This window comes from Mytilus californianus, unplaced genomic scaffold (genome assembly GCF_021869535.1).
Source record: "Mytilus californianus isolate M0D057914Y unplaced genomic scaffold, xbMytCali1.0.p SCAF_9, whole genome shotgun sequence".
NCBI lineage: Eukaryota > Metazoa > Mollusca > Bivalvia > Mytilida > Mytilidae > Mytilus > Mytilus californianus.
This window is the reverse complement of record NW_026262745.1, coordinates 17,204,990-17,231,286: the sequence shown is the minus strand read 5'-3', so window position 1 is coordinate 17,231,286 and position 26,297 is coordinate 17,204,990. Positions and strand designations below refer to the sequence as shown.

The 26,297-nt window shown below is 30.4% G+C and overlaps 1 protein-coding gene across 3 annotated transcripts in view; it reads right to left on the bottom strand.

Annotated features, from left to right (window-relative positions):
• The window catches only part of LOC127714773 (muscle M-line assembly protein unc-89-like), a 59,205-nt gene that overhangs the window by 15,271 nt on the left and 17,637 nt on the right, over window positions 1-26,297 (bottom strand). For 2 of the 3 annotated variants that reach the window (XM_052220811.1, XM_052220812.1), the window contains exons 3-9: window positions 24,916-25,078; window positions 23,892-24,030; window positions 21,523-21,645; window positions 7,727-7,786; window positions 5,240-5,318; window positions 1,637-1,782; window positions 386-617 (exon numbers count right to left, since the gene is read on the bottom strand). In XM_052220811.1, coding sequence (XP_052076771.1) covers window positions 386-617; window positions 1,637-1,782; window positions 5,240-5,318; window positions 7,727-7,786; window positions 21,523-21,645; window positions 23,892-24,030; window positions 24,916-25,078 — 942 coding nt within the window. The remainder of the gene's footprint in view (window positions 1-385; window positions 618-1,636; window positions 1,783-5,239; window positions 5,319-7,726; window positions 7,787-21,522; window positions 21,646-23,891; window positions 24,031-24,915; window positions 25,079-26,297) is intronic. The other variant, XM_052220813.1, reaches the window with a different exon arrangement.

Genomic DNA, 26,297 nt, shown 5'->3' with positions numbered 1-26,297 from the left:
CCCAAAAGAGGCATGGCTTGTGCAACATACAGTTATTCATATTATTTAAAGTTGATGTTGTCTAATGCTTTCCTTCTGTTGCCAGAAGGGTATTGTATTTCCCCATCCATTTACGTATCTATCACCTGAAATGATCTGTGTACAAGAAACAGGACTGTCCTGTTTTTGTGCTGTATTACTTAGGGTTCAATCCTTTTTAAACAATTGGCTATTCCCATGTCAGTGGTTACTTATATTTTCTATATGAATAACATACATGTTTGTATTCAATTTTATTCTGTCTAAATTTCAATATTTGAGATTATTTGTACTCTGAGAATTTCCCCCAAATTATTCAATCCATTTTTTAAAACAAAGCTCAAGCCTGTGTTACACAAATCAATACCTTCAACATTCTGTACTATTGGAAGAGGAGTTCTCTCTGGTATCTTGTCCTCAAATTTACTAAAGAGATCAGATTTAGGAGATGCTGGTTTAGGTGACAATGGTTTGGGAGATATAGGCGTGACTGGAGACTTTGGAGACAAGGGTTCAGGGGTCACAGGAGATATCTGGTCATCAGATTTAGTTGGTGACTCCTCTTTAACTTGAGGTAAAGGTGAAGCAGCAGAGGCTCTCTGAAAAATAAAAAAAGAAGCCCATGTAACCCCACCACATTCTATATGACCCCAAGTCAGAAGCCGGAAATTAGTGGTTGTCATTGGTAGCTTCATATTTGTTTTTTGATAATTGTTTTGTCATAAATCAGGATGTTGGTTTTTTTGTTTGGATTTTCATATTTTGTCATGTATTTTTTAGCTGACTCTAGTTTTTCTCATTGTTGAAGGCCATACATAGATAGTAAGTTGCTTAAATCCATGTCATTTGTACACTTATCTTACTGGGAATCATACATATCTATATACAAACTTATATCATTTTGCTGCTACAGTAATTTCTAGTTACTGATTAATGGTTTGGGTTAAATTTTCTATATGAATAACTTTCTTTTTAGAATTTTGTCTTTTTTAAATACAGAAAAAAACCACAATCCTTAGCTGAAAAGACTGAGTGATACAGCTTTTCAATGAAAATTAACAACAACTGGTATAATTACCAATTCTGACGTTTTCATAATCAATTCAACTCTAATGAAGTTCATGAAAATATAATGTGATTTCGAAATGAAGTATTTCATGTGAAAGTAATTTGTGTATGAAATTCACATGACAAATTTTTAAAAAGTAAATCTAATGTAGTATTAAATTTTGACCATTAAAAAGCAATATGAAAACTTATTACATGTTTCTGATGTATTTTTTTTTTTACAGAAACGACTACCCAGTTATATTGGCTGTACACCAAAATGTAATTTTAACTTAGTTACAGAGGTATTCATGGTTAGTAAAATATAATACATTGCAAGTATTGGAACATGTGTCACAGCCTCCATTACAGGAGCACTTGATTTCTTTGTTAATATCTTCAATGGATTTTTAGTTGTTAGGTTGTTACTCATGCTTTAGTTTTTTGAGACCTGAAATTTTTCACAATATGATCAATTTTGAGTAGAATATTTCAAAATTGTTCCATCTTAAGTTTTCAAAAGAAATTTTTACAACTTAAACATTTGTTAATATATTTCTAATTAATTCACCTTAGCGTCCTTATTTTTCCTAGTGCCTGAAGGTCGACGCTTAGGTAAGTTACGTTTAACTGATATCCTGTGTCTAGCAGCATCATTACTCAGTGTTGATGTTTCCTTTCCTATCGCAGACAAATCTAAATCCATTTCTACTGTATCTACAAAATAAATGTTTGCAATACTATTGGTCAATCCTATTAAAATTATAATGCCATATAGAGCTAAACCTCACTACATTTTAACAATAAGTCATGCATGACATTTTCAATTTGTTCTTGCATCCTAGGAGGTCAGCTGCTGTTAGCTCTTATAACGCAATTTAGTGACTGGTAATGCTTATACTGTTTCTACAAAAATTCTTGTATCAATGTAAAAATATCTGTTTGTCTGGAAATGTTCATAATGCAAATGCACTATTTGCAAAGTTAAACTACACTGACTATAAACATTTGTGACAAACAATCATTGACCATATTAAGCCTTGTTTGCAATTTTCATATTTCTCCAAAGAAATTTACTTCTGATATGAAGAATCACTTACAGGTTGAATAAATTTCATGTTGTCTGTTTCATGCCAAAATTTGACAATTTTCACCGAAGTTATTTCTTCTGAATAATCCAAGCTATGAAGTATAAATGCGATAACCATACTCAGGTATGGAAATTAAAGCTTATTTGAACTCAGCATGAATAAGAGTCAGTCATTGTAGCATTTCTTTCCTACCTCAAACAAATTAAAATCTAAATTACTGCCCTCTACAGCCTTTTAGATGTTTTTTTTAATTTTTGTGTCTTTAGGTTGCTGTCAAATTGACAAATATATCCCACAGTTCCTTTTATTCATAACTGAATATTAAAAAACAATTTTTGATTTATATTCTGTATAAAACAGCGGAAGTTCAGAATTTCTACTAGTAAATCTATTGCTGGGATTAGAAAAAGAAAAACTTAAATATAAGCAGGAGTTCGAAGTAGACCTGAGTCTGAGACCTGACTCTGAGACCTGACTTTTTTATGTGGATTTGTCATTTTTGAGCTACATCCTGTAGGATGATGAATTTGACTTTCTTAAGGAGAGCTTTTCACTTGAAAATTTGAATGGTCCTAGACTTTCATTATCTAAATCAAATTTGAACCCTTGTTAAAATAATTCTGTAATAAATTGCCCTTTTAAGAATTCAACTTGGAAATAAACAAAAGAATATACAATAAATACAGAAACTTACATCTCCTAGAATAAAATCAATGTCCTCTGTTAACATTTACTTTTTTACAGTTGATCAGCTGGTGTTTCACTAAATATTTTTATATATGTAACAAATATTTCTGGTTATAGAACTGGTAACATGTGTGTATAAATCCTATGTTATTGTCAGGACTCATTTTTCTCATACAACATATTTATATCCATTTTTTGCAGGTGACAGTGACATTGTTTTCAAATAAAATAATGAAGGTTTTAATGATCACTAGTCTCTTTATATTTTTAACAATAACATGTTTTTCAGCTGCTGTAATAAGCAATTCACCTGATATTTTGTATCTATTAATAAAGCAGGTGTACTTATCAGGTAACTAATCAGAGAATTAGTACAGAATTATTTCAGGTAATAATAAGGTCACAGTTAAAGATTTTGTATAATATTACACATTTATGTTTTTCCAAATCAGTATTAATTTACCAAAAACACATTCTAATAACATTTTCTATTGCATTGAAAATGAAAAGTAAAACAAGAACTTCAAGTTTATATGCATTTTTAATTGATGATTGAACTACGCACTTTAAGAATCAATATTTTTTGAGAAATTTTGAAAATAAAATCTAAGTACAAGACCATCAGTTTTAATTTCACTCTATCCACTGAAATAAAGCAGTTATAGTCATTGTCAATTAATTTTACTTTACTGATACCATTCTGGGTAATATTTTCAAAAATGTACGATTAAATGTATGATTGGTAAACAATGTCTAAAACAATGGTTTTAAACCAAAGGTATACAGGGATATTCATGGATGATAATTTAACGATGGAGAAACTTTCACCATGACAAAACCCTGTGTCTTCCGCGTGTCGTGATCGAAAGTATTTCATTCCTCCATTTCTATGTACGGAATGGTGAACAGACTGATGTATTGCTTATTATATTTATTTCATTATAAAATAACAAATATTTTCATTAATTGTTGTTTGTAACAATTCCAATGTCAAGCCTGCATGGCTCCCCCTTAGTCAAGAATGACCACAAGCTGTCCTGAAGGTTCCCAAGTCGTTTTTTTGCTATTTGATATTTATTTAGAACTTAAAAATCAGGGGCGATCTTTTTTTCACTGTCAAATTCAGGTCATGAACCAATACTGACGATTTGCAACATCAACAACAAGAAGACTGTTGTACCCGTTTTGTAAAGCGTTGAAAAAATATTTGGACAGCAAACGTTTACATCTTAAATGATTTTAATGACTTTAAACTGCAAATGTCAGAGTCATCGACTATGTTACATACATCTTTCAATTCTAAACAGGATGTATTAATTTGATTGTAAACTATGAAATGAATTCGGAATTACGATAGGAAATTTCATCAGATTATCAAGTTGCAATTAATATTCATGTATTTACTTTTAAACTTGTAAAGTGATTCAATAGTATCGATAATTGTTGTACTTGTGTTATTTGGCATGCAATCATGTTCTGTTTTTGTACTCGTTTAAAAAGGGGGATGCTGATAGCGTGTCAATATAAATGCGCATCTTCGACTTGATAAACTTTTTTCCTCGTAGCTGGATTTCAAATTTCTTTTTTAATCAAAATTTCCTTTAGCATTTGCTGAAATTTAATTAAATAATGCAAGTAATCGTCTATCTTGATGAAGTGTTCTTATGTCAGGTGTGTCGATCTATCTGTACAAGTGATAGTGATCTTTAGTCGTATATCCTGCAGGGCTTTTTAACTGTAATTGGGAGGACCCTTTGGATTATAATACAATAAGGGTTATGCAATTACATGCAATTGATTATAATTGCTAACAAAAATGGCAGTGACTAGCGAAACAAAAACAAATTTTGACAATAGTGGGGATCATTTGACGATGGCGGAAGATAATTTCACGATGGCGATGATCATTTGACAATGGCAGAAGATAATAATCTAACGATGGCGGGGATCATTTGACAATGGCAGAAGATAATTTAACGATGGTGGTTCGCCATCATAAAACAGGTCATGGAGATCCCTGGGCATATTGTCATTTCCATTTTGGTATAACAACAATGAAATGACCCCCCCCCCCCCCCCCCCCAATACTTGTAGATTTTGAACAAATTCCTTTACATATATATAATAAGTGATTTTCAAAAAATATTATCCTTTGAAGGATTTGGCTTTTATTTTTCGGTCCTTTTTGGTCATATAGCTTCTCAATTGTTTTGGTTCTTATACATCACTGGCTTTCAAATATTTGGCTCTGAGCGTTCTGGATAAAGGTAAATCCAGAAAAACGTGTCAAAAGTATGACATATATAAAGTGTTGATTTCATTTTTTTAATCACAATGGAATATACCTGGAAGAATGGCATTCAACCATTATTAATGATCATGTTAAATATATGTACCTGGAAGACTTTGGGTAGAGGTTTTCCTTTCTGATACTGAAGCTACAGATTTCCTCCAATCTGTTGTGAATGGATCATCCTTAAAAACAACAAGTATCTTCATGGTAATATTCTCATTAAATCTTTTTTTCATACAAATGCTCTATGTTAACTGACACATTCTATGCATGGTAGGGTTTTCCTTATAATTTTGTGAAGGAAGTAGGATGGACTGAAAAAATTGTGGTCATGAATTTTGTAAGGATGGGAGCTTATATACTTATATAGTAATGGAGCATTTTAAATTCTAAATGTGTTGGTGCTGTACCATGCATAAACCCTCTAGGGACAACACTAAAATTGAGAATGGAAATGGGGAATGTGTCAAAGAGATAACAACCCGACCAAAGAGCAGAAACAGGCCAAGGCCACCAATGGGTCTTCAACACAGTGAAAAAATTCCGCACCCTAAGGTGGGCTTCAGCTGGCCCACTAAACTCCAAAACATATAAATGAACTAAAATTAAAACAAGAATGTGTCCATAGTACACGGATGCCTTACTCGCACTATCATTTTCTATGTTTAGTGGACCTTGAAATTTGGGTCAAAACTCTAATTTGGCATTAAAATTAGAAAGATCATATCATAGGGAACATGTGTACTAAGTTTCAAGTTGATTTGACTTCTTCATCAAAAACTACCTTAACCAAAAACTTTAACCTGAAGCGGGACAGATGGACGAATGGACGGACAAACGAATGCACAGACCGAAAAAACATAATGCCCCTAGGTGGGGCATAAAAACATACAAGACTAACAAAGGCCAGAGGCTCCTGACTTGGCACAGGCACAAAAGTGCGGTGGGGTTAAACATGTTTTGTGAGATCTAAACCCTCCCCCTATACCATTAGCCGATGTAGAATAAACAAACACACAGCAATACGCACAGTAAAACTCAGTTTAAAAGAAGTCCGAGTCCGATGTCAGAAAAGGTAACAGAAGAAACTAAGGACTACTAGCAGTTACTGACATGCCAGCTCCAGACCTCAATTAAACTGATTGAAAGATTATGTCTTCATCGTATGACCTTGTACTAGACAGGCAGTGATAAGTCTTAAACCAACCATTGCCTTCTCAGTTGACTATCAAACAAGAAAACAGTTTAACGACAATACATAAGGTCAGTATTTAAGATGCCTCTGATGGCTATCAACATAAATGATTAATGAATGCTTAATGTTCAACAGCAAATATATAAACATGCATATCAATGATTATAATGTATTTATGTGGTATGCTTTGTACTAGCTCATCAGATAACAGTGTTAGATGAGCCATTCTTCCAGCAATACACATTATTCTGCTCCAGGCCAACCAGTCTTTGGTCTTTCTTTAAAAATACTGCCTTCTTATCAGTTAAGCACAAAATACCAATTCTAAAACCTTTGAGATTGAAATAACAGGAAATCAACCCCCAACCTATGGTACTTAAAGCAAGCACATTTATTAACCACAAGACTTTCCAAGTGGAAACTTATAACATGAAGAATAGCAGTAAAACTTGACTGTTTCCCAGGTTTGTTATTTACCGTGCATGACATTTGATGTTGTCCTGTGTGATATTAAACGTTTGTTTATTCTATCAGTACTAAAGCAATGAGATTTAATAATCTTTTAATAATTAATAGGTAGTATGAAATAGGATGCATGTTTGGATATTGTATGAATTTTGCTTTTGTGATCAGCATTGATGAAAAAAACCTATATGCTCTAAATTGGCCCTTTAATAAGCAAGATAGAATTTTGATTTGATTTAAATGAAAGAGTGCATGTGTGTTAATATGGCATTGAATTAAAATACATCTGCCTGTGCATTTTATGTCCATTAAATACATAAATCCGTGACATTGAACTGTAAAGCACTATTATGTACAGATATTATGTAATTTTCAGGATCTGAAAGGTATAAAATTTATAGTTTTTAAATTTAAAATAAATGTTTTTGAATTGCCAAAACCTTTAGATTATCTTAAAGATTACATAATTTCTTAAAATAATTGATTCATATGTATATCTATAATGGAGTCTGCATCTTTATCCATTCTCCCACGATTGAATGTCAGATAAAACTTCTTATGGCAGCCAAATGTTTCAGTGTTTTCTGTAATTTGACTTCAACTTTATTCAGGTGTTTATCAAATAAAAATCATATTTTGTGGATTCAATTAATTTTACAGGTGCAAATTTAAATGGATTGAGGAAAAGTTGTACTCTTGTTGATATTTGATTACATGGTTTTGGCTACAGATCTCATACCCACCAAATGCAAGAAAATTATTACCACACCAATAGATCTGAATCCACAGTACTAATCAGTTCATTAAATGTGATTGTCTTGCTCTTAAAACATATGCAAGAATAAATAAATAAGTGTGTAGCATCTTTAAGGTTGGGACCTTGATAGAACTTTTTTTTATAATTTAAAACTATCTATGAATATCTTATACCTCTTCAGCTTCAGATGTGTCTATACTAATATCACTTCCTCTGTTTGGAGACTTCAAAGGCTGCAATAAAAAGAAAGCATATTACTATATTTTTCATTTAAATATCGTAAATTTTAATACTTATGATAACAGCATTCTTATTTGTATTGCAAAGTACTGTTTATCATTATGTAGTCTGATCTTAAAGAGTTTTAGATATACATATATTATTATCTTCTACGAAAAGTACTTGCTGGGCTGTAAAGCAAGTTTTTTTAAAAGAAAATGTGTACCACTTTTAGACTATAAACTAATGTTCTAGAAAGTTTGAGGCTCTTAGTGGAAAAACAGTAGGAGGAGTTGATAACACACTTATGAGGCAACACTAGTATTGATACATGTAATGTTTTTTTCATTTAAAAGGAAAATCACTGGGTTGTTACAGATTGAAATTCATATAGGTAATTCAAAAGGGACATTTAGTAATTTAACTACTAAGTAATTATATAGTCCCCATCAATTGCTGAGGCAGAAAGATTGGGTACTATTAAACATTCTCATCAGATAAATAACATTGACCACACTTGCCCTTTGGTACTGATAAACAATTTACCCGTATTTTATTTCAATTCTAAAAAGACAAGTCAACAAGATTAAAGGTCATCAAAACATTGTGAATTGAGACCTATTAATTTTATCTATTTATTTAACCTGATTTAATCTCTAATTTGTCATTTAAAATCACTTTAAGTTTGTCACTCTAGCGTTTTATGTTCCGGAATACAATTAAAACGTAAAGATACACAGTCGTTGGTCTCTGTGGGGTATGTTATGGTAAAAAGTAAAACTTTACTTCAGAAGTCCTTGCTAAAATAATTCAGTAGTAATGATTTTAGTAAAAGTGTTCATTATGTTTATCTAAATGACACATCGGAGAATCAGGTACCAAGTCAACAATATCAGTAGTTTGGTATGCTGTTGATGTGTACTGGTACTTTACAGACAACAATTAAATACCTTGTCTTATTTCCTGATTACAAACCTTCTTCCAAAAATAAAAAAAAAAAACAATTTCTGACTGTTATATTGCAATAAATTCTTACTGACATTTCAAAGTCATACATCCTCAGGTGTAGCTTCTGTGTACAATTGGTCCTATATATTCCAAGTAATTCAGGATCAATAAGGAATTCTGAACTTTTAAATTAAAGGGTTTCTATTATGTAGTCAAACAAGTGTTATGGCCCAACCTGTACCAGCCGTACAGAGTGCTACACCTTTGACATGTATGTATTTATAACCACAAAATGATTAATTTGTAGTTTTGTACTAATCCAAAAGCAATAAATTCGTTTTGAAATTGAACAGCTTGAATTTTCATATCAACCCATGTAGTGGACTAAAGTGACTAGTACTTCTACAACAAAATATAAAATATATGCTCCTTTATCCTTCCTTCAGAACATTACATGAAACTAACATGGCACTATCAGCATCAGTCACATCATACACCAGAGTTCATCAAATGTGAACTTATATGAAATTCAGATCAAATATTATAACTATGGTAGGGCCTTATAAATCAGGGAAGGGTTTTGGTTCATTAGATACTGTAATACATATAATTTAGAAGAGTATGGACTACTTTATGAAAAGAAATAATACTTTGTATACTATCATTATAACAGTTTAACCAGTTATAGTTGGATGCATTTTTGATAAACCATATATTGATAAATTCATCGAGCATGACTTCCCGCCATTTCTTTTCCTAAATACATGTATTGTACTATGAGATTTTCATAAAATCATAAGCAAAACAGATTCCACCACTTTTCCCTTCAAAACTATATTTATGCTCTCTCAGTAGATATTTGTCTTAATCAATGTTATATTGTCCTTTAATCTATAACATATCATAACTTGATGTAACATTACAATGACCTCTGACATATTATGTATGTAAGTCAAGTCAAATTTGAGTTTTTCAATACAGTTGAAACCTGTAGAGACAGGGCCAACATGGTTGTTTTATCTAATAATTTAAGTGTTTATTCTATTATTTGTTTTTATCTGTCATACTTAAAAGATTGATTAGATGATTGATATCTGCTTCATGTCATATCTATGCAAAATGACTATACATGCACAAGGACAATTGTTAACAACATTTTTTAAAGAAAAAAAATTAATAGCAATACTTTCATTTTTTTTATACAAAAAATAGCTTAATCATGTTAATAGCACATCATCCCAAAATGGCTAAATCAGGACAAGTTATACTCCAAAGAGCAATCCCCTGAAATTGGAACATTATTCTCACAAAGAAAAATATATTTATAAAAAAAGAGGGTATCTATAGCTTAATAGCAAATTGAGATGGAAATAATACCCATTTTATTCGTTATTCTACATACGTTTTTACACTGTGAATGCAAATTAGTATGCTAAAATGAAGGCCAGAGTTTGAATTACTCATGTATCAAATTATTCAAAATTTATGGGCAAGAACTGAATACAATTTTTAAAGAGAATTTAAAATATTTTTGTTTAAATCAGAAAAGCAAATATTATTTTTGGACCTAAATCTGATTGTCTTGTTATAATATAAGGAGATCTTTCTGACTTGTACTCAATGTATATTTCTCATTTGAGAAAACCAATATTAACCTTCTAAGCAATTATGTAAACATCATTCAATGATTTTACATTTTACAAATACAGAGAAAACAACAAAAAAACAAATCACTTTTTAAACTTAAAATTGATCGTTTAGGACTTTATACTAACATTTAAAAAAACACAATTAGTAGTCATCAATCATTTACAACATATCAAATTATAAACACTTACATTTTCATCGTTTTGTCCTGCTTAGTCCAAAATATTTCAATGAAATTAGCTATAGTCACATGTCTGAGTATATAAAATAGGTATAATAAGATAAACAAACTATTTACCTGTAAACACAGGTGTGCTACCCTGATTGCTTAGGTCATTGTCACATGGTCCAGCAGGAGTACCTGGCACAGAGACCGATCATTGCTACATGTATCAATTTAAAAGGATGAATGGTCAGCTGTCCACTGAAGATAAATTACTATCTCTACACTGTAGTAAATTACACGTATTTAATACCATATATAACAACAACACATTTACAGTAAATCCTATCATCTGTTATGTATACCAAAGCTTATACAACCAATACTAAAACAAACCATGAATAGGGAAATTAGAAAAGGCTTTGATGGAAGGTTGGGGTTAAATATCTATTTTAACAGATAATCTATTTTAAATCCACTTTAACATACCATTTTTGAATTGTTCCTATTCATTGCTGATATAAAGTTTTGGTATAAATTTCATATCAACCCTACAAGAATTGAAGGCTTGAGAGCCCTTACACTGCTTTTTTCATATAATTTATATTTAAAAGGGGCAAAACTCCATTAAAAATAGTTGATCTGTACTGATCTTTCAAAATTGTCTAACACCTGGTATTTCCAAGTCCCTTGCACCACATTGTTGATTTGATTTGATTTTTTGTGTTTTAACGCCACTTTTAAGCACCGCTTTTGGACTATTTCGTGGCGGCCAGTTTTTATTGGTGGAGGAAGCCGGAGTGCCCGGAGAAAACCACTGACCTTCAATAGGAAAACTGACAATCCTAGTCAATTAAGATTGGAGTCGAGTGCACCCGCATGAGTGGGGATCGAACTCACAACCTCAGTGTTGACTGGCTAGTGATTACAGTAGTAACTACTTAGACCACTCAGCCACCGAGGCCCCACCACATTGTTAAGTGGACAATTAATACACTCTACAGATGTATGGGGGTGGGGGTGTCTATCTATTCCAACATCTTATTTATCATTTTATTTTATATTTTCAATTTGATACTGCATCTATATTTCAACATCAGCATGCAGAGCATATCTTAGATACTCTCAACAATAGATTAGTCATTTCAATTCACAAGAGGCTTGTCTAAATCTTTGTTACAGTTCTGTAAAATAATGCCCCCAAAACAATGTAGTGCATCAAAAAAAATCTAGTTTGCAAAGTTATTCAAATACATAGTGTGCATATAAGTTTTAAGTAGAAAAACCTTACTTAATATTTTATCAATGTATGTATCTGAAATGATTTTTATCAAACTATGAAATAATTTGAAAGGCACATAGAGTCAAAAGCTGATAGCAGCCTTGCAACCTGCATTTCTGGTGATATGCAAGAAATAAATCCTAGTTAACATTTCTCAGGATGTGTTGACTATTTTCAAACCAATTCCAAAAAAACAGACAAGAATCTTTTCCTTTTTTTGTACCAAATAATTTTCTTATACAATGTTTTTGTTTTCAACTCTTTGCTTAAAAAAAGTATAGATTAAAAATAATGTGTACATTTACACAGTAGGTGTAAGAATTTCTCAGTTCATTGAACTATGTTAATAAAGATGTATCTTACTATTCATCTATCTACCTCAATCTTTGTAATCAGGTTTCACATCTAACTTGATTCTTAAATGAAAAGTGAAACACACAATGACACACCCCCTTCTTTACAAATTTCAACAAAACTTTGACCAAAAAAATTTCTGCAGATGGAAGGGTGTCAGCTAAATTTGATATCTTCTTGCAAAACAAATTTTTATAAAATCTGCTAGACAAAGACAAATAGTTTAATTATCATACGTAGTAAAAAAAACAACCAGAACAAATTTGTTATGAATGTTAGATAATGTTAGAAACTTCTAGCAGAAGTAAATGTCTTCAAATACAGTGAAACAAAATACACCTTCTTTTTGCTTGATCTATTGTAAATATTGACCTGAGAAAAGTGAAACTTTTTAGAGTCAATCGTTCATAATAGATGTTACATCAATATAAAAGACTATACCACTGTACCTTGCATATGTTCATAGGAATCAAATGCTTTCAAACACAATGATTCATTGCTATCAAGTTTACAATTGCCCTACAAACACTTACTGAGAAGTCAAATATCAGTATGAAAATATTCAATTTCCTAAGATACTTATATACCAAATAGTAGAACATGAGAAACATAGTAATACTAAGTTTGTTTATTTAATAAAAACTAGTAATCCTGAAGACTTAACTTGAGAACACAGAACAGGTACATTTGATAACACACAGCTTTATAGATAAACCATCTTCAAAAATCAATCTCTCAAAATCTTATCTATACATTATGAAGATTTTGGGGAAATTTAAATTTAGAATTTATGGTCCTATAAATACAAAATAAATCATTTAAATTGTCATTTCTGACAAGAAAATGTTTTTGAACTGAATTGCACAAAACTACACCATGATAAAATGTAATAAAATGCTTTGTTTACTAGTTATTATACATGAACAACAAATGTTAACATGGATAATGCAAGTTCTGAGCAATATTATCTGGATGCAAATTCATATAACACCAAGAAGAGTTTTTTTGGAGAGCAGTATATGAATACTGTCAATACCTGTATCATCATCATCACAATAGAAATAATTGTCTATGTGATAATGAAAGCAAGATAATGATTGATTGTTTCTTACTTAATGTACAATGGCAAATATTTGAAGCATATTCAGCAAAAGTAAGAAATAGAAGATGTAAGCTTGTTTCTCAAATTACAACGTAACTGAAAGAATGTATCAAATTGCCATGAAAATCCAAACCTGCCAACTTTTGAAAATCCCAATAGTGCACATCAACAATTTTAAGGGATACAATTTTTTGCATTGTTTTACGTGCACAGTAATTTTAAATTCTATTAAATCTGTATCAGTAAATACAGTAATATATATATGTAATAAATATAAATATCAATCATTTACAAATTTTCAAATATGACCTAGTACATGACCTGTAATGTATTAGTTGATAAAATACAAATATGAATTAATGTTACAGATTAGAAAGATAGAATATTAAACTATTAAGATACCTGTACATCTGCTGGCATGGTGCAGCTCAAGAACTACTTTAAATATATCCAAAAACCTGATATAAATCTTTGTTACAGTAGAAAGACACAAATTAAATGATTGTATATTAGATCAGAGTAAAACTATCTGTCAATCTCTGTGTAGGCAGATATTATAGGACAACATTATATTTTAATGGCCTTTTAAGATGTATACATGTACATGTACTCACCCGGTTATGACCTTAATTTTACACAGTACTCATTACAGGTACAACATATATCCATTATGACTTCACTAAACTAAACATCCTCAAACCAAGAGCTAGTCAATAGCTTTTTTCAACTAATGCATTTCCAGACAAAGTCACAGTAATAACTGACCACCTAGACAATTAGTACACAAAAAGCAATATGGATGGCATATTTGATGCTGGCAGTATTTGGAATTACTGCAGTAGAGAATCTAAGCCTAAGAGAGACATTAATGAATCATGTCCAATTTACTGCAATCTATATTGGAACTGTAGACTACATAAGACTATCAATGCATATTTCACTGTATTATAATGTCTGCAACCTAATACAATGAAAGGTCATCTGTGTATATAACAACAGAACTGTAGACTACATCAACATCCAATGCATATTTTACTGCATTATAAAGTCTGCAACCATATACAATGAAATATCATCTGTATATTACAATAGAACCGTACAATAGATAGTCAGATTATAGACTTACCCCAAGGAAATCAAATCATTAGAACTAGAAACACTGTCATACTATTCCTACTATATATACAAATTATAATTGTCACAAAGTCGTATCTGGTAAATATTGAACATCCTCAATAAAAATCTCAATAAAAATCCTCTCCTCCAATCACACGTTCATGTCTGAACCTTCTAAATCCAATAATTCTATTAGGAACTAACCATCAGATTATCAATACACATGTTATCTCTAGTAGAAAACAATTTTCTGTTTAATTTTGATAAAATATATAAACCTATCTTACTTATGGTGTCAATCAGCTGTTTCAATCCAGGTAAAATCAATTTCAATAGGTATAACTCTTTAACATATCCTGAGCGACTGTGAACCATGTATAAATGGATATATGACAATAAATATAGGAGAATGTCTAAGTGATAATTACATTCAATATTGTGTCCATTTAGTTGTCATACAAATTTATGGTCACCTATATATTACCATTATGGACAGGTGCCCATGAAAATGACATGTAAATTAGTAACTAATTGTATTACTAGTGCCTCTGGACTGAGGTCAGATACATGTATTTCTAGTTAGTACTACACAAATGCATTCTGCTATCTTTTGTTCTTGTTACAAATTAAAGATCAAATACTGATAAACTGATCACCATTTGCTCTAATTTTCCAAATATAACAGCATAGAAAGTTAAAGAAATCCTGATGCTGCTTGTATATAACACAAGGGTTAACCAAAGTTTACAATAAAATTTTTGAAAAAATCATTTCTGATAAGATCAGGATAAATATTATAGCATCAGGGTAAAATGATGAGAATGTGTCCATGGGACACAGATGATGCCCCTGCTTGCATAAAACATTATAAAGGGACATAACTAGAGAACTGTAAAAGTGACGCCACCCAAATTCAAACTCGATCCTTGTTTTGTGGTAATAAGCATTGTGTATCAGTTCATAACATTTCGTTGAGGCAAACTTAATTAAGAGAACAGAAATGAAAAATTCAGCAATTTTTCCATTTGTAAAGGGGCATAACTTCAAAATGGTAAAATTGACACCACACAAATTCGTCCTTTTGTGTACTTGATGTAGTTTTTCTCAAGGAAATAAAGATGCATGCAAAAGGTTTTTCACTATGAGCATTAATGAAGAAAAAAAAATAATCCATAACTGAAAAAAATTCCTAATGCTACATCGTTAAGACTGGAATCCTTTATATAAAACCCCATATTTATTGAAAATGAAGAAAAATCTATGCTATAGAAACCTTTTATCTAAACCAATTCATCCAGACAATAATGACTACCCAAATTGCTCTATCCTTTCTACAACTTTTTGTATTATAGGGATACAAATTAGAAGCTGTTTGAAATTGGTCAGGAAATCATTCCTGGAAGACTGTAAAACCTAAAGAAATACGATCCAATTTTCACTAAATGAACCTGAACTGAACTGTCACATCTCATTTCCTAATCAATATAAACCTTACAGTATAAATTTTAGTTATAATCTTCAGTTATAAACTATATAATCAGTGTGTGCATAACCTTATTGATGATACAAGATAACTCATAAAACTATACAAACTTATAATCAACTTCAATAGTAATCTTATAGATCTTCATTTACACCAAATTATAACTATGGATATGGCTGAAGTCAAGCAGTAACAAATACAGAAGAAGAGAATCATTGATCAAAGGAAATTTAAGGGAAGAGTTTTCAGACTTGGATTTCAAAGAGTATCATAAATCTATTTCACTGGTTAATTAAAACCAAAGGAGCAGAGAGTAGCTGTCTTGTGTCTGACAGGTCCTAAAAGCACTCACAAATTTCAACTTATTACTGTCAAGCTGATGACCAAATAGAAGTTGTTCATGATGATTCTGTTGAGAAGTGAGGGTGGGAAGGAGAGGGTCTCATCACAAATTCCAGAGAAAACAATGTCAAATCCTGAGTTCTTGTGAAAATAATGAGTCTGTTCCCACATCACGATATAAATAAATCTGAATTCCAGAATTCTCACGAAATAAACGGCTCAATCCAGATGTCCCAAAAAGGTCTTTTTGTCCCTCAGGAATACATTTGTACAAGAAAAAATGTGTGATTAAAATATTTTTGGAATATATAATCAACATATTTACAGAATGGAAAAAAAGTGCTTTGTCAGAAACAGTTAATTGATTTGCACTTGCTACTAAACAGGAACAAAATCTCTATTTATCTTATTTTATCATCCTGCTTTTGTATTTGTTCAAAGTTTTCATTTAAAACAATTTTCTCAACAAAACGCAACATATTTCAGTGTATTTTTTTTAGCTGTTGAATGTTCTTAGGGAACTATAATACCTTTCTACAGAGGTATCTGTCCTCAATAACATATTGACAAAATGATGGTGTGTTTGATATACGAAACTGTTTATATAATTTGATAACACATTGAAAACTGTCTCTACTTTCATTTCAGACTAATAGATTGGTTTTCTGACGTCAAACCAATGTGTAAAAATAGACGGTAAAGTGATTATGAATTAATTATCAGGTTCTCATTGAATTATGCTATAAATATAAGCTGATTTTGACATGAAATGAAGCCTCATATCGTCTCAAATACAGACCAAAACTGATATTTCAGATAATCTCTATGCATTTACTCAAAGCATTGTACTTTCTGCATTGGTATACCATGATAAGCACACAGCATAAATAATTCAGCATGGCTATTGTACATAATAGGGGTAAAAGTTTCAAAATATGGTTCCTACAATGATGTACATGATAAGGTCTATAAAATAATATTTTCTTCTCAATCTTTATTACTGTAAATTCAGAAATTGTTGCGTGCATTTATTATTTCGATTTTGTCATTTTAGACTAAAATGCGATTTTAATTTTTGCAACATTGAGAAAAATCCTGTTTAATTCATATAGAAAAAGTTTAAAATGCGAGTTTAAATTATTGCAATTATAACCCTGTTGCATTTTTCGCAATAATAAAAACATCACAATAATTTCAGTATTTACAGTATAGAGCACAATGTAATGCTATTAAAACAATCATTTTCGCTTGGGGACATAGATCAGAACCTAAAAAACTATCTTTCATACAACCATTCATTAGGGTTTTTTTTATCCAGAAAAATTATTCCTTAACTTGTAAATCGTTGTTATTTTTCAAATATGATCACCTGTGTTTTATCTTAACATGAGATCAGGTAAATAATTTTTATATTTCTGGCAAACATGATTTTGAAAGTTTGAACATTTTATGCCCAGAGGTCATTACTTGCAAGTTAGAAATACAAAGATGAATACACAGATACACTGATAGACTTAACCACCTCAACTTTAAACAGAAGTGGAAGATACAACATTTTTTTCACAATCCTTTTTTGTCATACATGTATTGAATACATAGGATAAATATAAAACTTTTTCAGTACTTTTTGCTAACAGTTTGTTTGCTATAGTGTCATTATGTGATGTTATCTTTTCATCCACATATATATATGCATTGTGACTGATAAACAGTTTTGCATTATATATATATTTATTTGCAATAACAAATTGGTCTAACATAGTTCAGATAGGAAGAATAAGCTAATTTTTCCTGGTTTTAACTTCTTTTCCTTATTTCAAAATATTCAATTATATTCTATAATAAAAGGGTTAATGGATATAAACAACTAGATTCCTTATCTTCTTTTTCACAAACAGTATTTATTATTTAACTTCAGCTTCATACCTAAATGAATATAAGCTTTACATAATTGTTTGATCCAGTATTTTTAATAACATATTTTTCACAAGATCTGATTTCCATTCAAACAACCAATACTGTAGTACATATAATACTTACTATTTAGAAAATAAACCTGTTTTCAATTCCAATTTTTCAAAAAACAAAGACTGTCTTTAAAACTTTGGTTTCTGTCTTATATGTAGATATTTACGTAGATATATATATGGCAGCAAAAACTGATCAATATTAGATGGTATTGTTAAGCATTGGAGTTACCATGGTAACAAAACTTATTTTTCCTTGTGACATAGAAGTAATCTCCTCAACACAATTAATGAAAATAATATTTTTTTTTGAAGCCAAGTTTTATTGATTGGAGGTAAAACATTTCCACTTTGATGCTAAGGATATTCAAAACTTATCTGTCAGTAATCTTCTGTCAGTTGGTCTCAAGATACGTATTGATATAAAAATAATAATTACACATGATCACTTTTACTTGTTATATATGTATTTGCCATATTCAGGACCAAGAATTTCTGTTTGAGGTGGCAAAAATTAACAATATTTGTAGCTAGAGAACTAAAGGCACATCTGAATAGTTAATCTCATGCTTGCTAATCCAACTGAGGAATCTTAAATAAGCCTCTTTACTTCCATTCCATTTATCTAGTTTTTTTGGAGTTTTCTCTCCCAACAAATACTGACCAATAAATATTACAGTTGTTCCTAATATAAATCTAAAGATTAATTTAATTTTACAGTATTTTGGACCTAAAGTTTCATTCAAATTGCTAACATTGTACTTATTTTTAGATCTATTTAACAAATTTTAAATTGATTGTATCTTGAAGCACATACATGTATGCTAGATATATGATTTTTTCGATATTCAGATGCAATTGAATGAGTTCTAAATACATACATAATTTCATAAAAATTATAAATACTGCACACAAACACATACTCTTCCCCATAAGCATATCAAGAACCTTTTTTAGTTTCACATTATTTGTCTCCCGCTACAAGGCATACAGTAAAAGTCTTTGTCCGTTTGTATGCCCATCAGTCTGTGTGTCCTTCTGTCATTCAGAAACACAAAAAAACATAGATCTTTTAACATAAAGCACTTGGTCAAATTATTGATCATCAAATTCTCTTAACCATACTAAATACCACTAATTTGATTTTACAATCTTCAAGATACCACAGTACAGAGTTCAGAGGGAAATTTTGCTACTGCATATCAATTTTTATGCATTTGTTGTCTAAATTTAATAAAAAATTGATGTTAAAAAAATATAATTAAGAGATTATCATCAATTTGCATCTCAGTTGTGATAACATCCCTACTGATTTCATATCAGACTAGTGTATTATATCTGATATGGCAGTATTGGGTATGACAATGGGATTGATGTGAAAAATGATGAGCAATAATCTATATGCAACATTTGCATCCACATATCAAGTGTTAATCTATTACCCATAAGTACCAATTCCAATTATATAATACTCTATAAGTTGTTGTGAACCAAAAATAGCTGCAAGTTTCCTTCGACACAATAATCAAATAAATAAATAATTACACATCTAAATTCAAAGCCAATCATATCTTTTCATCCATCACTTCTTTCCCTATGTTCAACACATGAAAATGTCCCTTATTCATTAGATAATATTGACATAACTGTTTGTCATGGTAAAAAGATTCTGAGCATCTATGGGGGTTGCCATCTTAGATTTGCTGCTTGTTTCAGAAGTCTATATATTTCTTTTTAATTTTCAAACACTCAGACAAAACTGATAATTCATTTTTTATTTTCAAGGAAATGTCTTGCTTGAAACAATTTCTCTTATTAGATTTAATCTTTTAGTAAGAGAGAAGTTATATCAAAGAATCGGTAGTTTTGCCTTTGGAGATACTTTTTGCACAAATTTTTTAAATTTAGGGGAGATAATTATATAAAATACAGCAGTTCAGCAAATTTTACCCTGTAAAGTATTAATTAGCAAAAAAAGAAAACGTGTACCCCACTATTATTTTTATTTCATGATAGCAACTGGTCTTAATAATGTCCTCCTTAAATAATGTAATTTTTTATTGACAAATTTTTTTTTCAATTGCAGAATAATGTTTTTCCTATATAATTCATTTAAAACCAAATCTATAGTTTTGGTACTTAATATTCAAATTTATTTCCAGTTAACTCACTTTCAGGAAAATTCACGAAATCTTTCTAATGAATTTGTATGTCTTTCTATCTTTAAATAAGTAATTCTAAATCCCTATTTCAAGAGAAATTCTAACCACAGAATATCACTGTTAATCAAATTTTTGGTAATGTTGATTGCAAAAAATAAATGTGGAAAAGGGATCATCTGACGAAATATTAACAATTTATCTTTAAATTATGACTTGTCTCTCAAAAGTTGTAATTCAGTCATTTAAATACAGGTAACATTTAATGTTATCATAGATAATAATTGCATCATGAGGAAAATGTCACAAATACTGAATGTCTGAAAATTTCAAGCCCTTAAGACTTTTAATACTCAATTTAAAATTCTTAATAGATGTAACAAATTTGTAGTAAAATTAGAACTGTCATAAGACATCAATAGAAAGGATAGGTTGAGAATAAAAGTATTTCTTGTCTACAAACTCTTAGGTTTTTCTAGACCATTTAATTTTGCTGAATTGCTTAAAAAAATTATAGTGTGAAAGTGAAAGGGAGACTACTCAAACTACTTATAGAGAAGTGTTTACTTATTTTAACCAGCTAGATAATGTATATGTTATTTAAGCATTATATTACGTACCAATGTTAAAGACCACTTACATGTATCACAGCATTTAGTGTATAACTAGTGTAATATTTTTCAAATTTTTTTTCTAACATTAGACAAAATCTTTCCAAACAGTTCTACATATAAACCATGAATTTAGAGGTTATGGTCTTTACAACTAAAATCATACATAAGTCAACCAATTTTCTTCTAACAAGTCAGTTAGATTTGAATTTTTGTTGAACTTTTCAAACCATATTTATGTAATAAATAGGTAAAGCAGAATGCTTATGGTAACATTTCCATTATAGATTGACAACAAAAAAAAATACCACCTAAGAAAATGAGTTTTAATAGTTTCTTAAATTTGAACATTTGCAAAAAGTTTTTTTTCACACATGTACTGTTTTCACTGCAAAAGGGTTATTTAAAAGTTGTATAGCTTTCATAAAACAACACTGTCATTTTTGTTTTGTATGGCTGAAACATGTCATTGTTTTTAATCAACACCTCCAACTGTTAGACACTGCACTAAGACCTCTACCACACTTTTGATAATTATTTAACACAGAAAATTTTAGGGAAAGAATGTTTACTTACCTTTAAGCCACCACCCATAACAATATCAGCAGTAGTAATGGGAGGGGTGGGGCTTTGGGGTAGAGCCTCATCATCACTTGAGTGTAGAGAATAACGCTTTTTTAATTTACTGGCTAGCTCACTCTGAAAATTGAAGGGTTATACATTCATTCCTCAACATGCACATGCCCAGCTGTTAAACAATTCATTTTCTTTTGTAGTTCACATCAACAAATCCTTTGTAAAAAGATATCAGACAAATTTATCCAAAGAGTTTTTATTTTATCTTACACTTTTAAACTTATAACATAAAGATTACATTTCTCTCTGAAAAGTTGGAACTTCAAGCAATTTGTCTATGAAGAATGGAGAAGTATCGGTAAATGGGGAGCTCATTGTTGAAGGCTGTTTGGTGACCTATAGTTGTTAATTTCTGTGTCATTTGGTCTATTGTGGACAGTTGTCTCATTGGCAATCATACCACATCTTCTTTTTATATAAACAGTCATTCTGGTTATATGTAAAAGGATCTCACTGCCAATTTAACCTTCAATAAGACATCAATGAAATTACTTTTCCACCAGTGTTCCACAGATAGTGCTTGTTAACATTCATCACTCATAAAAGATATTTTACAACATTTGTGTGTTTTGGGATTATTTTTAACAAACAAGTAGACCAAAGGTTCAAATTCAACATGAAATATAAAAAATCATAATGTTATTAGGAGTGAAATGACAAGCCCTTCAACTATAGAATGTGAACTTCAAAAGACAAATGAACTGCTTTCCAATATATATGTGATTATATGCTTAAATAAACCAGTATACTGAGTAAAATAGATAGAACCAATATAAATGATACATTTGTCAAATCAATTAATTTTGAAATTATATTAAATCAGTTTACATTATTTAATCTATATAAAACAAAGAATTAATAAAGGATTCTAATATGACTTTCTTCAATTGACGTTACAATTGAAATTGCAATATCAGTTGTATTTTAAAGAATGCCAGAGATCAAAATGAATGTTTGTGTTGGTGTTGCTCGCTAGGAAATTTAATAAAATCATTCTAAAAGTAAGTCCACATGTATCTGTTAATTTTTTATTGTGAAACTGTTGAATTTCTATAACGTTTCAACTTCATCAAATCAAATTGGCTTCCTTTCGAACATGTATTATAGGTCCGCTTCGCAGTAAAAAAGTTATAAATTTTCCTATTAGAATCGAAACATTTCTATCATGCCATGACCAATTTAACATGCGTAGGCATTATATTTGTCAACATTTTACAACATCACTAACGCCTGGTATAAAGATATTGACAAATATAATGCCTACCCGTGTTAAAATGAGCATAGAGCATGGCATGAAAGAATTATTTCTTAAATATATTATTTCAAATATGGAAACATTGGCTGCAATTCCTGGGAAAATCAGGAATACTGTGACTTTCTATCTTGTGTATCTGTGTGGAGTTATAAACATGACAATAGGAGACTTGGGGTATACTTTAGTGAGACAACAACCCAGCAACTCTTAATTGGCCCAAGTTTAGGAAAGTTGTTTAATTTAAAATAAAGACTTTCAAATATCTGCCATCAACACTAAATTCCATAAAGGAAAATAAAACTAATGACAACCTCTGGCAAGGTTTTGTTGATTTAATTTCTGTTTATTAAATATATTTTTAGTAAACATTTTTTACATATATATTTTGAACCTATATTTTCTATATATTCTGTAAACTAAGTAGCAAAATGAGATTTGACCACTGTATTTTTTTATATCCATAATGATTTTGAACCACAGAGATCGCTAAGTTAAGATAAGCATAGTTAGTAATGCCATTCCAATGTATTTTTAATGAAAGGAAAATAATCAGCTTATTAATATACCCAACATCACAACATAGATCTTGCATTTGGAAAGTCATATATAAATCCACACCTTTAAGCATTTTGTGTTAATATTCTTTTAATTACTGTTACAAACCACCATATTACTGGAGTAATATATATTATTATATCCAATGGTAAACAACAGCCAGTAGAGCTTGGGATCAACTATATACAGGTACATAAAATATCTTATTAGGTTGGAACTTTGTGTATCAAAGATTAAAAGAGATTCAACATGTAATTTATTTCATATCATATGAATGAATATGATACACAAAAGTCATGCATTTATAATTTTTTTATATTTTGCGTATGACAACTGCATGAAACTGCAAAATTCAGTCTGTTTTAATTTTCAGAGTTAAAAGTTAGAATTAGGAATCCAAATAATTTTTTTATGAGAGAAATTCATCTAATAAGATATTTCTTCATATATGATTTATGATTATGTCTGGTTTCATATAAACCATTTCTTTGGTACTAACCTGAAAATCTTTATTAAGTGATTCCATTGAAATAGCCGTCTGTCTAATGGCATTCATCTTTGGTTCTTTGACCTCTGGTATAAAGACACTGTCCTCTGACATACTTCTACTGCCTCCCATTCTTGATCTCTTCCGAAACCTTTGAAGTTAGAAGTAAATGGTTAAAAGTAGAGTTATCTTCCCTTTACAATTTCTCAATATTCATGTACAAAATATAAATCATTTTATTCCCATATAAAAATGGAAAGATATGGGAGAATGTGTAAAGGCTTTCAACTCATTTTTCATCAAAATAAAAGACAATTTTAGGGATAAATTCACTTACTGGTATTTAGGGAGGAATTTTGAAGGGCTTAATTATGAATTTTTCCCACAAATTTAGGATTAAAATTCACTGATTTGAATTACAATTAAATCAACACTAAATTCATAAAACCTCATTTTATAGGATATATCAAATTAAAACATCTACTATTTTCATTAAAGAAGGCATGATTTCTTTATGTACTTTGAGCTTGCCTACAGTAACTGTGATTATTCTTTGAGCGCATTTGTTTCTAACCTAAATGATGTAAACGATTACGCGCGTAGTCGTTTAATCCATTTGTTTCTGTCAGTTTTTGGTCAACATTGACATCCTTCACATAAACGATGTACGCGCAAAATAGTCGCGTAGTCGTTGATCATTTATCTTTGAGACGTGTAAACGATACATGTGTTTCTGCATCTGTCGTTTAAATAATAACGAGCACATGTTGTTTACGCAGAGTTCTGGTCATTCATTTCCTGCATTTTTACCTGTTTGTTTACAGTGTGTGTATGTAATCTTTTTATGTCTTACTATGCGGGATCGATAAAGTACTTTAAACGATGTATTTGTTTCTAGCAGCTTAACGTTTACTAAACGATAGTCATCGATGACAAAATTTCGGGTTAGAAAAAAATGCACTCTTTGATATGTCATTTTATTGTTTTACTTATAGCTGTGTTTCTATCTTTTATTCCTGTATAAAGTATTCCCTACCCTCCATCATCATCACTTTCATCCTGTTGTGTTATTGCCTGTAATGATCGAGACTTTATAGCTACAGCACTTTCTGATTTAATACCCTTCTTGCTTCCTCCTTTGAAGAATTTCTTCATAGCTACAAATGGACGGAATTTCTTCTTTTTTCCATCCCTTGGATCTGAAATATGAAATTTATTAATATTGGATAGATAAATAGATGTTTCATGACCAACAGTAGAACTAGAACATGTTAATGTGATAAGAATACAATAAACAGACAAGGTAGACATGAAATGCTTACCAGAAGCTTTATTCTGACTCAAAACTGTAAATTATTTGCCATTAATCCTAGAGGCATTGTGTTAAGCAATAGAAGTAGCCAATACTCATTTTAAAATAGCGGCAGGGAATCAAACCAATGAACTCCCACACTTGAGGCAACATGCTACCATAAGATCACCCAGGTGGTAATATCATAATCTATACATGTTTGATTTCTTGATATAAGGGAGATAATACAATTTGAAAACTTTTTTAAAAGCTTATACATATTATATATGGCCTCAGACCACAATTATTCTTCCCATTGCTTACAATGCATTTCCTTGTAAAAGTCAAATTGAATTAAAAAATTTGCACCGCATCAAACATGAAATAAATTTGACTGCTTATAGACCATTATTATTCTAATAAAATATACCTGTCCCAGGACAATCCATCAGTGCTTTTTCTTTTGAGAGCCATATTAACAGGCCAATGGTAGGATTTGAATCTTGAATAAATGCTGAGGGCTAATTTCTACCCTACTTTCATTTTGGCCAAATCACTACTTTCACTTTCAACAATAAATTTTTCCCACATGTTTTACTTATTTCAATATATATGTAACTGATAGGATCACTTAAATAGTAAACATTTCAAAGAAAACAGTAGTCAGAATACTCAGGAAGAAATACCCCATATAATAATTGGGAACTATATTCCTAGACCATGAACAGAGGGAATTAATTGTGGTCTGAAGCCATATTATATCATATGCATATAATAGTACTAAAATAGATAAAATGTGTACTTCAAATTACTATCAAATTAATCCAAATCATGATAAAAGTAAGTTTATTCAGGTTGAAGTCATATTATTTGTCTATGGATTTCATTTTGAAATTTCAATTACATTTTGGCTTATTCATAAAAAAATATTTCCAAAATGTTATATTTGTGGCTATTTGTGACTAAATGGACTATAATTGTCTTACTATCCACAGGAAAGATTCTTCAGCTAGTAGATAGTGACTAAATTTGAGTTCATAGGTAGTAACTATTAGCAAGAATTCTCTGTGTCATACTTATATATCTCTTGTATTATTTCTTATTTTTGTATTTCTGGTACTTTTAGA